At 53.3% G+C, this 13802-nt stretch overlaps 1 protein-coding gene across 6 annotated transcripts in view; it reads right to left on the reverse strand.

Annotated features, from left to right (window-relative positions):
- Window positions 1-13802, reverse strand: part of DIPK2A (divergent protein kinase domain 2A) — a 29212-nt gene that overhangs the window by 8307 nt on the left and 7103 nt on the right. For all 6 annotated transcript variants that reach the window (XM_078878617.1, XM_078878615.1, XM_078878619.1 and 3 more), the window contains 3 exons: window positions 3682-5137; window positions 2300-2477; window positions 1818-2044 (listed from right to left, as the gene is read on the reverse strand). In XM_078878617.1, the coding sequence (XP_078734743.1) occupies window positions 1818-2044; window positions 2300-2477; window positions 3682-3957 (681 nt within the window). In that variant the 5' untranslated portion in view covers window positions 3958-5137. The remainder of the gene's footprint in view (window positions 1-1817; window positions 2045-2299; window positions 2478-3681; window positions 5138-13802) is intronic.

Consider the following 13802-nt stretch of genomic DNA (forward strand, 5'->3'; position numbering starts at 1 on the left):
TGCGTGTCTCTCTTTCATCATCATCACAGTGGCTAGGAGATGTTAACTACCTCGCCTGGTATACAGGAGGTTGTGGGTTCGATCCCGACCCAGATGGCTGCTGCTGTATATTTGGAGTTTGCATGTTCTCCCCGTGGTCGCGCGGATTTTTCTCTGGGTCCTCCGGTTTTCCCCTCCACATTTATAAACGTGCGTTTAGAGCATTTGGCTACCGCTGTACATTTCCACGTGACAAGCCACTTTGGCGAGCTATCGTTTGTGGCCAGGTCGCTTCTGAGGAAGAAGCTACATAGCTCAGTGGGCCTTACCTGGTCAAATTAAAAATAACCGTAAAAAAGTTAAAAGTTAAGATACTACGACAACGCACCCCGCCTGCTTTGCAGCGGAACAGCGGAGGGGGGGGGGGCAACGCTCGATCCCCGTGCTGATGGAAATTGCTGGGCTGGCAAGACCTCTACGCCCGCGCGGGTAGAGGGGGGGAGAGATTGACAGGCGCAATCCACCAACCCTCGCTGGCCTTCGCTGTGCCACTGCGCTAAGGGCCAAGCGCGGCGCTACCCCCAGTGTCAATGTCACACCGCAGAAGCGCGCGGGGTAAATATAGGAACAATTGTCATCGAGCACCCGTGTGTGTGCATGCATGTGTGGTGCCCCGTAGACAGGTTTTGCTCCGACGGCTCACGCTGCGAGTGCGTTCCACCGAGACACAGGTCGTGACGGCGGTGCTGATGATGATGCTGATGCTGCTGCTGCTGCTGCACAGGGCTGCCCCAAAGCTCACAAGTCAATTACCTCGAGCGCTTACTTAGCGACGCCGTGGCGGCACGGGTCAGAGACGGCGAGCGCTCGGCCTGCCTGCCTGCCGACCCCGAAGCGTAACCCGCAACCCTAATCGCATTATCCACCCCACAAACCATTCCCCTAAGCCCAAGTAATGAGCCACTTGCACAAGCACCTTGCACTGACCCTACCTGTAACTTACTAGCCATGAGCATTAGCCCGACCACGAACCCTAACCTTAGCTAACTAGCCACGAGTGCTAACACAAGCACCGACCCAAATTCACGAACGCAGAGGATAATAACAATACGCGCACGCACGCACGCACGCGCGCGCACACACAAAGCACGCACGCACACAATGGACGGGCATATGAGGCGGGGAGGAATGCAGAGCGAGTTATTTCCGTCGCGCGTGTATCGCGTGTGTGCGTGTGAGTGCAGATGCACCAACAGAAGCACCGGGAAAACAAAGACAGGATGAGATTGAGGACTCCTGCAATTCTCTCCTCTACTGCCTCCCCAACTCCGTCATCTCCCCCACATCCCTCTCCTGCCTCTCACTCTACTACCATCCCCGCACTCTCCTCTCTCAGTTCACTCTCCTACTCCCCTCCACACACTCTCCTACCACTCCCCTCTCATCTCACTCTACTCTGGTCTGCTCCACAAGTCTATAGATTTCGTCTCTCTGGGTCTCTCTGCCCGTCTGTGACTCTCTCATTAACCCCCCCCCTCCTCCTCCCCCTCCTCCTCCCCCTCCTCCTCCCCCTCCTCCTCCCCCTCCTCCTCCCCCTCCTCCTCCCCCTCCTCCTCCCCCTCCTCCTCCCCCTCCTCCTCCCCCTCCTCCTCCCCCTCCTCCTCCCCCTCCTCCTCCCCCTCCTCCTCCCCCTCCTCCTCCCCCTCCTCCTCCCCCTCCTCCACCCCCTCCTCCACCCCCTCCTCCTCCCCCTCCTCCACCCCCTCCTCCTCCCCCTCCTCCTCCCCCTCCTCCTCCCCCTCCTCCTCCCCCTCCTCCTCCCCCTCCGTCTCCCCCACCTGCATGACGAGCGGCTCGGGGTTGAACGCGATGGTGAGGAGGAGGGTGATTTTCTCCGAGTCCTTGAGGTTCTTGAGCAGGAAGCTGCCAGAGTCGCGTGTTTCCGCGTAGCGCCGCACCACGCGGTCCAGCAGCCGCTGCGATGGGCAGTGCACCAGGTCGGACCAGCCCTCCACCACGGCCGGCGTCAGCAGCCGCGCCGGTGGCACGCCGGCCTTGGGGTCGCCTACACGGCCGCACCACGTACGCACGGCGTGAGTCTATGGGTTTCCGTGCAGATCTACTGGTCTCTGTGCGAGTCTACGGGTTTCCGTGCGAATCTACGGGCATTCTCGGGAGTCTGCGAGTAACGCGGCCTTCACGATAACTCTCACGAAGGTCGACTGGCCGCGGAAATTCAAACTGCGCGGACGGCGAGGCTTGCGTCGCCCTTAGCTCGCCCCCCTCCGGCACCGCCCGTACCCACGCCCGGGCCGCTCACCGTTGAGACGGTTGAACTCGGAGCGCAGGACGGCCTTGGCCACGTCGCACGCGGCCCTCCCGGTGGCGCGCAGGCAGAGGGCGCGGTCCAGCTCGGCCAGCTGCGCCGGCGAGCCCAGGCGCTTGAGGGTGACATCGCGCGGGCCTTCCCGCGGCTCCGTGTGCCTCCCGGCAAACACCTGCGGGCGCCCGGCGGAGGAGGGTGGCAAACCGGGCAAACTAAACGTCGTCGTCGCTCCGTCGGTATCGTCCGTCGTTGACGTCATCGTCGTAAAAACCGTCGTCATCGGCAACGTCGCTGTGGCTGCTGCCGAGGTGTAAGCACGCAGCACTCGAGGGTGGGAAAGATTCCACCGTTACCATCAACACTGTCGCCAATCTTACACGTTTTATTTACGATTTAAAGCTTTCGTGACTGCAGGGATTCATCTTCTTGGTTCTTTCGGTAAAGTCACGTAGAAGGAAAATAATAAAATAAATAAAATAAAACATAATAAAATAATATCTATATAAAATATATTATTTTATTATTATAAGTAAAATAAAACATAATAAACTATATATATAATATATTATTTGTATTATTTTATTATGTTTTATTTGTATTACTTTATTATTTCCCTTCTACGTGACTTTACCGAAAGAACCAAGAAGACGTTTTCTTTACATATATATTTTCAACAAAGCAACGGGTGGAAATCGTACCGCTGTTCGGTCATCGCTTCACCGCCACCATCATCACCACTGCCGCCAAAGACAAAGATCCCCCGTATAGCCTGAACAGACTGTTGGCGCAAGTGCTTTAGCGAGTAGCAGCACCTATAAAGGCGAGCATGGCACACAAGGTGGTCAGCACCACACCTGGCTGCCTTCATCTCCCGAGGGGCGATGTTTACACACCGCACCGGGTACTGATTTGAGGCTGAGTCGACCGACCACAATCACCAAAGACAAAGATTCCCCGTGTAGCCTTAACAAACTGTTAGGGCGAGAGCTGTTCACGAGCACCTATGAAGGCCGAAACGGCACACGAGGAGTTGGGTTGCCAACACCACCCCCTGCCACCTTTGTCTCCCTTGTGGCGATGTTTACACACCGCACCAGGCACTCATCTGAGGCCGTGTCGACCCACCACAATCACAACCACCGCCACCACCACCACCACCGCCACCGCCACCACCACCGCCACCAACACCGCCACCACCACTACCATCACCACCGTCACCGCCACCGCCACCGTCATCGCCACCACCACCACTACCGTCACCACCACCACCACCACCGCCACCGCCACCACCACCATCACCGCCACCACCACCACCGTCACCGCCACCACCACTACCATCACCACCGCCACCACCACCGCCACCGCCACCGCCGCACCTGCTGCCGGTTGAACCTGTCGAGCAGGCGGAACTGCGCGGCTCCCCGGAAGGTGAGCTGCCCCGCCGAGAAGCGTCGGCACCAGCTGGTGCCGAAGCACGCCGGGCAGCGGTGCAGGCCCAGGAAGCGGCGCTCCGTGAGCACGTTGTGCCGCAGCGAGCTGAGGAAGTCGTGCGAGCGAGCCAGCGCCAGGCACAGCAGCGCCAGGCACAGCAGCAGCTTGAGCCAGCGCAGCAGCCGGCCCAGCTTGCACAGCGGAAACGCTCGCACCACCATCGTCGCCGCCGCTACCACCGCTGCGGTTGTGCGCACGTATACACGCTGAGCTTCTTTAGCGGCGTACGTGGTCGGAGGAGGTGCCGGGGGAAGGAGAACAAACTAAAGCGCGGAAAGCATTTCTCCAGAAATGAGTATTCAACCGAGATGATGTGAAACGTGCATCGCTCCCGGTGGACTGCTAATATCGGAAGAGCGTTCCAGACGGCCACAGAAGCGCGTCTGAAAGCGGCCGATGCGGTGACCGTCTTTGTTTGGTGGCCAGCCAAAAGCCGCTGCTCCTTGACGAGTTGTTGTTGTTGTTGTGCCGGTAGATGACTGATGTTGTTGGTTGTTGTTGTGGTTGTTGTAGCTGCTGTGGTGGTTGATGCCGTTTTGGACTATTAATGCTGTTGATGTTGTTGTTGTTGGTTTTGCTGCTGTCGATTATTGTTGCTGTTCTTGTTGCTGGTTGGAGCTTTTGTTGCGGTTGTGGCTTTTGCTGCTGTAAATTTTTGACGATGACGATGTTGAAACCGTCAACACCGATGAAAGGAATGTCCGGGTGATGGGCCTCCCACGGTATCCGCGGGTCTCCCGCTCCCCAAAGTTCTCAGTCAAGAGTTTGTCGCGGAATAAGGGAGCGAGACCGGGACCCGTCACGCCGCGCGTGTCAGCGAGGCGAACCGTACACGCCTGGGGTCAGGCTCAAACCAAGCGTGAACATGTATAAAGTGGCTACGCGCGGTTAGGCCATCTCGGGTTAAGTGTCACAAGTGATATAAAATCGCGAGCGGCGGTGGCGCCGTCTGACGCCCGCTGGGGACCGGCCGATTTTGGCAATTAGCGCTGGTGACAGAAAGTTTATAAAACACCGATTACAGTTTGTTTGGTTTTTTTTCTCATGTAAAATTAACACGGACGCGATCAATTCGCGAGCTCCGTACAAACACTGCTGGTGCTAACCCAAACCAAACGGCGAAACTTCAGCAGCCGGCGGCGAGCCGTGCCGCCCGGCAACTCGCCGGCGAGACCGAGAGGAGATCCCGGCGTAGCCGTGGCACGGCGCGGAGGAGACGTTGCCGGTGCCGGTGAGGGTTTCGGTGAGGGCGGCCGCTACCGATTCGCCACTCGCCCGACCAGCGCCCCCTCCTCATGTCCCCCCTAGAGCATCGCGCCGGCACTGCGGTGAAGGCGGGGTCTGCGCACGGTCACACACGCGGAAACACAGGCAAAGATCCCCCATGTAGCGTTAACAGACTGTCGGGGCAAGTGCTGTTTGCGAGTACCAGCGCCTGTGAAGGTCGGCACGGCACACGACGGGGTGGGCGGCCGGCAACACACGCGGCCACCTTCATGTCTCCCGAGTGGCGATTGTTTCCACAACGTGCCGAGTCGACTTAGGGGAGGCACAGGACCGGTTCGGATATTCGTCAACGGTGTTGGCTGCGAGCAGGAATCGCACTCAGGTTGCCGGGGTCGTAGCGCAGTATGGCAACCACTCCACGACCGCTCCCCATAGAAGCACACACACACACGTGGCAACGCACACACACGTACACGGGTACACGAGTTGACACGGCCTACAACAGGCTCCTGGGGAAACTGCTCTTCATGAGCAACTATGCAGGCCGCTTTTGAGGGACTTGCGGGTGGTGTGGCCAGAACCACGCACGGCCACCTTTGTCTCCCCAACGGTGATGTCTGATACTTGCCGCACAAGGCACCCGTTGTTCAAGGCTGATGACAATGATTGTGATGATGCCAACAAATACGACAATGTGGACCAAGATGATAGTAGATGACGATAATAACGACAACTGAAATGACGATTATCGTGGTGATGATGATGACCATCACACATGGCCACACAGACACGAGGACACGCGGACACAGCAACGAACGTACAAAGACAATAACCGCCGCTACCACGACCTCTGCCATCACCGCCACCGCCAACGCCACCACCATAACAGGAGAGGAAGGCTGCCTTGTGCCGAGCCCCGAGTCAAAGTGCCCGCTGTGTAAACACGAAGTATGCAAGCTGAGCATCGCGGTTCAACGTGCAAAAAGCAGTTCACCCGCCATGAAACCATCCTCCCAAATGCAGCGAATTGAAGGACTCAGCAAGGCCACCAGTGCCTAATCACGTACGATCCTACAGACTCACAGAGACCCCCTACACTCGCGCAAAGACCCATAGGCTCAAGCAGTTGCTCATAGGGACCATCAACTAACGACGCTTGACACCCCGGTGCAATCGCCGTGGCTGTGCGACTGGGGGCGCCACGGTGGTGAGATATTTACAACCTCGCCTGTTATGCAGGAGGTCGTGGGTTCGATCCCTAGCCTGAAGCCTGCTGTATATTTGGAGTTTGCATGTTCTCTATCTACCCGTAGTCATGTGGATTTTTCTCCCAGTCCTCCGGTTTTCCCCTCCACATCTAGAATCGACATCACGCGTTTAGAGTACTTGGCTGCTAAACATTTCAACATAAGTCACTTCGGTGAGCTCTCACTTGTGGCCAGGTCGCTTCTGAAAAAAAAACTAGACAGCTCAGTGGGCCACACCTGGTCAAATAAAATGAAAAAATTATTAAAACCTGGATCGGAAGCCGGGATCTCACTCCGGCTCAGCGCCTCTGATCCCCGGGCCACCAACGCTGCTGCGCTGGCAATTTAAAAATCGCCGCGCTCAACACAAGCAACACGAACACTGCCATGCCCCGCTCCCCGCCCCCAATTATAGCGGCAAGAGGGAGTCAGGGGGGGGAGTGGGTGACGCTAAATGAGATGTAACAGCTACGCACACACGGGGTATTCACTGGGGAGTGTGAGAGGCAGCGTAGATTCACCATCCCCCCCACCCACCCACCAACCCCCCTCCCCACCCCGCCTGACACTCCTCGTTCCTCTGCCAAGAAGCGTAAGGAAGCACAAACACGTCAAGCAGCCAGCAACAAACAGCACGACCAAAGTTGTACATTTAAGAGTTGGTACGCTTGAATTTCGATTTAAAGCTTTCGTGACTGCAGGGATTCATCTTCTTGGTTCTTTCGGTAAAGTCACGTAGAAGGGAAATAATAAAATAATAAAACATAATAAAATACAATTCCCACAATTGTAATTCTCACAAGAGAATTGTATTTTATTATGTTTGATTTTTATTATTTTATTATTTCCCTTCTACTTGACTTTACCGAAAGAACCAAGACGTTGGCACACTTCTTGAATTGAATTGGGCAAGGTTATTATTATAATGTATATATGTAGAACTTCTTTTGCACCGTACGTAGCCAACCGTGCTAATCGGAGGTGCGTTGGAAGTACGACAAACTAAACACAAAAAGTCGTTTCAAAGAAATGAGTTTGTAAATCTGGATGACGAGTTAAAAGTGCCATAGCTCCAGTGTTGTCCTAATATCGGAGGGAAGAACGTTCCAGACGGGCCGCAGAAGCGCATCCGAAAGCGCCGCGCGATGCGGTGGCCGTGTTATTATCACGAGAGGTCGGGGAGAGGCAGAAAGAGGATGTAACCCTGTGGCGAGTGAGTGGGTGGGCGAGTGAGTTGTTGTGAAATGCAAGTGCGGTGGTTGACCCCCGTGTCGATGAGACGAAACAGCCAGTGTCTGCGTAGGGCGAGTTCTCAACACGGGTGAGAGGAATCTACGAGCAAAAGTTGACGGGAACGGTAACCACAGGGAGTAGCGAGAGAAGAGTGATAAGGTACACGAGGTTTGAAAGCGATAGTCATCGGCCCTGCCTATTACTGCGGTGTGCACCAACTATACTTGTACGCGCCATGTGCTTCACCTCACAGTAGACGGCAAAGGTCCCCCCGACGCCGTTCGAAACAAGGAGGCGATTAAATTTCGATTTAAAGCTTCTTTCGTGACTGCAGGGATTCATCTTCTTGGTTCTTTCGGTAAAGTCACGTAGAAGGGAAATAATAAAATAATAAAAATAAAACATAATAAAATAATTCTCACGACGTTTCGGCCACAACGCAAGCAGCCGTCCTCAGGTGAAGAACAGGTCTGTCGGAAAGACAGTGTCTGAATGAACACCACCAAGCTTGGCAGCGTATATTTAATCCTACATAATACACGAGCATAATATGACTTTGAGAACCCCCCCACCTACACATTCCACAAGTAGTGACTAATCCCATATCTGCATTTTCCATAAATATGCTAAATTCCTCTGTTGATATGCAAATTCCTTTGTCAAGGCGCCCTTCCTCCTCTAACCCAGCTTAAATATATGCTGCCAAGCTTGGTGGTGTTCATTCAGACGCTGTCTTTCCGACAGACCTGTTCTTCACCTGAGGACGGCTGCTTGCGTTGCGGCCCGAAACATGGTGAGAATTATTTTATTGTGTTTTATTTTTATTATTTTATTATTTCCCTTCTACGTGACTTTACCGAAGGAACCAAGAAGAAGGAGGCGATTGTCTGCCAAGGCCACGGTTCGAATTTGAAAAATGACGCACCGAAAATGACTCAATTGGGAATCCACGGAGAAACATCGCCCTCGAATGGCAGATTAATGTCCGTGAATCAAAGTGGCGCCTTCCTCCGTGACAGCCTCGCAACACCATGAGAAGGACAGCGCCGACGATTTTTTTCGTAACAAAATTGGTGCTGCTGTTGTTATTAATATTATAGCCTCGTGTGTTATTGTTGCCATTGATGGGCCTTTTTCGGTTGAATGTAATCCGGGACGGAAGAGTGTGGTGGAAACAAAGCAGACCTGGGTAGAAACCGGATCCCCATGCTTCGGTGTGCGTGTATACAGCAAGTACAAAAACAAAGCTCCCCCGTATAACCTTGACAGACTTTCTTTTGGGGGCAAGTGCTGTTAGCGAGCACATATGAAGGCCGGCACGGCACACGAGCGGGGATGGGTGGCCAACACCACGCCAGGCCACCTTTGTCTCCCTAGTGGCGATGTTTACACATCGTACCAGGTACTCATTTGAGGCTGAGTCGACCTATGGGAGGCCCAGGACGGGTTCAGATAATCGTCACCGGTTTTGGCCGTGAGCGGGAATCCAACTCGGGTCGCCGGGTTCATAGCGCAGCGCGCTAACCGATGCACCACCGCTCCCTTACACACATACACCTCACCACTCCCACACTCCACACACACACACACCTCACCACTACCACACATCACCCACACACCTCACCACTCCACACACACACACACGATGTTTACACATCGTACCAGGTACTCAATTGAGGCTAAGTCGACCTATGGGAGGCCCAGGACCGGTTCAGATAATCGTCACTGGTGTTGGCCGTGAGCGGGAATTGAACCCGGGTAGCCAGGTTCGTAGCGCAGCGTGGCGCTAACCGCTACACCACCGCTCCCCACACAGCAAGTACAACACACACACAGACAAAAATCCCTCGTGTAGCCCACGCAGAATGTTAGGACAAGTGCTATTAGTGAGCACAACTGAAAGCCACCACCATCACCACCACTGCCATTACTATATCACTGCCTCCACGACCCTCAATTCCACCACCAATGCCAACAACACCACCACCGATTGTCACAGCCACAACTGCTGCAGCCGCCACCACCGCCACCACCCCCGGCCCCATCTACGACATGCCAATGTGTCTACAGTCCTCCACAGGCGCGTGTAAATTTAATCAAGCACAGGGTGAGATCACCGCGACTCGCTAATGAATCCACACCCCCCCGCGGGACTGCTTTGCGAAACCCGTCGCTCACGGGCGCCGGGATTTGCTCGTCGCCTTGATCTTTACCACAATTTCCTCCACCCCCAAAAAATAAACCATAGACAAAGATGCACCCCCATATGAACCTCCTTCACCCACTCACTCACCTACTTACTCACCCACTCACTCACCCACTCATTTAATCATTCCCTCACCCATCCTCTCACTCATCCACTCGCTCATTCACTCATCTCGTCACTCATCCAGTCACTCACTCATACAGTCACTTACACATCCACCCAGTCACTCACCAATCTCATCAGTCACTCACTAATCTCATCACTCACTCATCCAGTCACTTACTCATCCACCCACTCACTCATCACTCACTTAGCCCGTCACTCACTCAGCCATCAACTCAATTCACCCATCCTCTCACTCACTCACTCAAAGACAAAAATCCCCCGTATAGCCTGAACAGATTGTCGGGGCAAGTGCTGTTAGCGAGTAGCACCTATGAAGGGAGAAAAAGAAAGGATGGGTGGCCAGCACCTCGGTCGACCGCTTTTGTCTCCCCGAATGGAAATGTTTACACGTCATAAAAAAACAATACCGCACACACACACACATTCACTCAAAAAGGCGTTCCATAATAGGGTGGCCACCTGTCTGCGTTTGAAGTCAGAAAATTGTCCACTGCTTTCGGGCGGCAGGAATTGATTTGTGCCGAGATCCGGTACCGGTGTTGTGTTGAAAGTGAGTCCTCTGCAGTGCTGTGCTGGCCATAGACCAAGGCGGATTGAGAAACACCGTCTGGGTTGGGTTTGTATGGAGGAAAGGTGGCGACCCCGATTGCGTGATCATCATCCCCTCCCTGATCTTTACAATATGCCCACAAAAAAAACTCGCACTCCCACACCAACAGGGGGCTTAGCAAAGGCGAACGTCTAAGGTTAACTCACTGTGTGAAGGTCAGGAAACCAAATGCCTCGTGCAAGCCACAGACTGGATGGGTGGATAGATGAGGAGTGAACATGCCTCTGCGTGTGTGTGTTAGTGTTTTGTTACTGGGCATTTGGGAGGCAGTCGGAGCGACGCTCACAACAACGAGCGAAGCGCCGGGGGGGCTAAAATTCAGTTGGCACAAGTGGGGAGCGCAAGGGGTCATCTCAGTCGGTCAACCCTATGGCACCTGGGTCTGTCCCGTGACCTGCTGCCAGCATACCTCACGTGGCCTCAAAGCGCACCTAGCCTGGCACAAGCGCCATGGCGACGTCACCGCCACTTAGTGGCGAATGGCGGTTGTTGCTGTGTTTAATCATGCTAGCTTCCGTGTGTGTGTGTAAGGGTATTGGTGGAGCGGTAGCGTGGTGAGCGAACTGCGCTATGAACCCAGCGGCCTAGGTTCCAATTCCCGACTACACCCAACATCAGTGGCGAAGATCTGAACCCATTCTGGGCCTCCCCTAGATCGTCTCAGTCGTAAATGAGTAGCTGGTGCAGTGTGTAAACATCAGCACTGGGTAGACAAAGGCGACCCGGCGTGGTTTCTACCTACACCACTGCCTCTCGTGTGCAGTGCCAACATTCGAAAGGTACTCTCGCTAAGAGCACTTTCCCCAACAGTCTGGTAAAGGCTACACAGTGGAGCTTTGTCTTTGTGTATTTTATGTATGTGCGTGCATATGCGTGTGCGTGCGTGCGTGTGTACATGCCTGCATGCATGTGTGGGAGCAGTGTGTGTGTGCGTCTGTGTACATGCATGCATGCCTGGGAGCGGTGTAAGTTGGTATGTGTACATGCATGCATGCGTGGGAGCAGTGTGTGTGTGTGCGTCTGTGTGTCTAAGCTGCGTCTGGCTCGCTCACCCGTGCTTGTACTTTTCCAGAAGCGCTAGGGAATGGAGCACGGTTCAATCAGCAGCGAACAAAGCTTCAAAGTGCCAGCAGCAGCCAAAACAAGTGGCTTGTCCACGCGCACACAAGCCACACACACGGCTCATTCAGAACTAACACATAACTCGCACAGAACTCCCACACAGAGCTCACACACAGCTCTTAAGACGAATATACAAAGTATTGTTATGTGGAACCGCACGGAAATCCACACTCTGCATAGAGACACTCATAGACGAGTCCAGGCTCAAGAGGAATCGTCGATGACGCAGTGCCTCACTCTCGCCTTTAGACTGTTCTAGAAGACCCATGGACTAGTAGAGACCCACAGGCTCACAAGGAGACGTACGACTTGACCGCGGTCCTTTTAACAGCGCCTTGAGACGCGGGCACATTTAGACGCTGCCGCATCAAGGAATTCACATTGTGTTATGGTTGTTGTCATCGATCATGATGTTGTGTTGGTCAAGCTAGCAACAGCCTCGCTTGCATGTTTATTTCACTCTTGCGGCGTGCTCTCGTAGTAAAATCCTCAGAGGCCGCGTCACCACGACACTCACATCGCTCCGATGGCTCTCGGTGAGATCCTGGATCAATTTCAACATCAAACTGAACGTCTTCAAGGCCCTACATGGACAGACCCATGCCTGCCACTCCCGTCTCAGCCCCATCTACTGCCCTCCACTCTCATCCCCTAACTCTCCCCCTATCATCTCACTTTAACTCACCTCAACACACTCTCTGTAGAAGGAGGGGGCTGAAAGTATGGCCGCATCACGTTTCCGTCTCATCCACAACACTGCCGGTGGGAACAACTCACTCGCTCGCTCACCCGTACCCGTCAACCCATGCGGTTTACCCGTATACATGTACAGGGAAATTGAGTTTTCAGGTCCATACAACGTACAGCCGTTTCAATACGAGCATCATTTTTTTTATCTATTTGTTTACGTTTCTCCCTTGTGATGGGACTTTGTAGGATGAACGTTGAGATTTATTTTTCTATTTAAAGCTTTCGTGACTGCAGGGATTCATCTTCTTGGTTCTTTCGATAAAGTCACGTAGAATGGAAATAATAAAATAATAAAAATTATAAAACATAATAAAATATTTTTTTATGTTGAGATTTATATTTATAAAGGTCTGAATTGGTCTGATAAGGGGTTGACAGGTATGCTCACCTACCGACTCACCCACCCACCCACCTCACCACACTGTGCTCCACCACCACCACACCCACTCACCAATCCACTCACCAACCCACTTACCAATCCACTCACCAACCCACTCACCAACCCACTCACCAATCCACTCACCAAACCACTCACCAACCCACTCACCAACCCACTCACCAATCCACTCACCAACCCACTCACCAACCCACTCACCACGCTACAGATCACAACACTCGTTCTCTCCGGCTTCCCCCGCCGCACTGCTCCACTTTAGAATCCCATCCCACCCCAGACCCACCATCGTCCCTTCTTGCAATAATAGCCGTGATTCTAGATTTGAAGCTTTCGTGACTGCAAGGATTCATACTCTTAGTTTTTTCGGTAAAGTCACGTAGGTAAAAAATGAAATTAAAATTTATGAAAATAAAATAATAAAAATCACGACGTTTCGGAGGCAACACAAGTCTCCGTCATCAGGTGGGACCGTCACAGCCAGATTTCCTCTCCTCCCCCTTAACTTGTATATAAGAACTTGCATCTTGGAATTCCTGCCTCACTTGACACAGCAAATCTGGCTGTGAAGGTCCCACCTGATGACGGAAACTTGTGTTGCCTCCGAAACGTCGTGATTTTTATGATTTTATTTTTATAAATTTCATTTTTTACCTACGTGACTTTACCGAAAAAACTAAGAGCAATAATAGCCGTGCTCCATTCAAAGAGAAAACGAAGTCAACCTTTGACTTTTGCAACCGTGATCATGCAAACTTGGCACGTACGTGTTCGGGGAGGGGGGGGAGTGACAATGTTACGATTCACGATCAAGTACGGCAAGGTGTCAGAGAGCAAGCGGCGGTCTCAGAGTACGTGGACCCCGATTCATCCTCGCACTTTGTGCAGCTCGTACTTTCGCTACACGCACGGGGCAGGAAGCAACGAGTCAAATCACCGCCCCCCGTCGCCATCACGCAAGCGATGGGTTCGACGGCGTGTAACTCTATCGCACGCTGCAAGAAGCGAGTCCAAAACAATCTCTAGCGTTCTAATCTAGTGTTAATCATAATCTACGTGACCACGGGGAGTACATAGGGAGGTGTCAGAAA

This window comes from Lampetra fluviatilis, chromosome 51, assembly GCF_964198595.1.
Source record: "Lampetra fluviatilis chromosome 51, kcLamFluv1.1, whole genome shotgun sequence".
NCBI lineage: Eukaryota > Metazoa > Chordata > Hyperoartia > Petromyzontiformes > Petromyzontidae > Lampetra > Lampetra fluviatilis.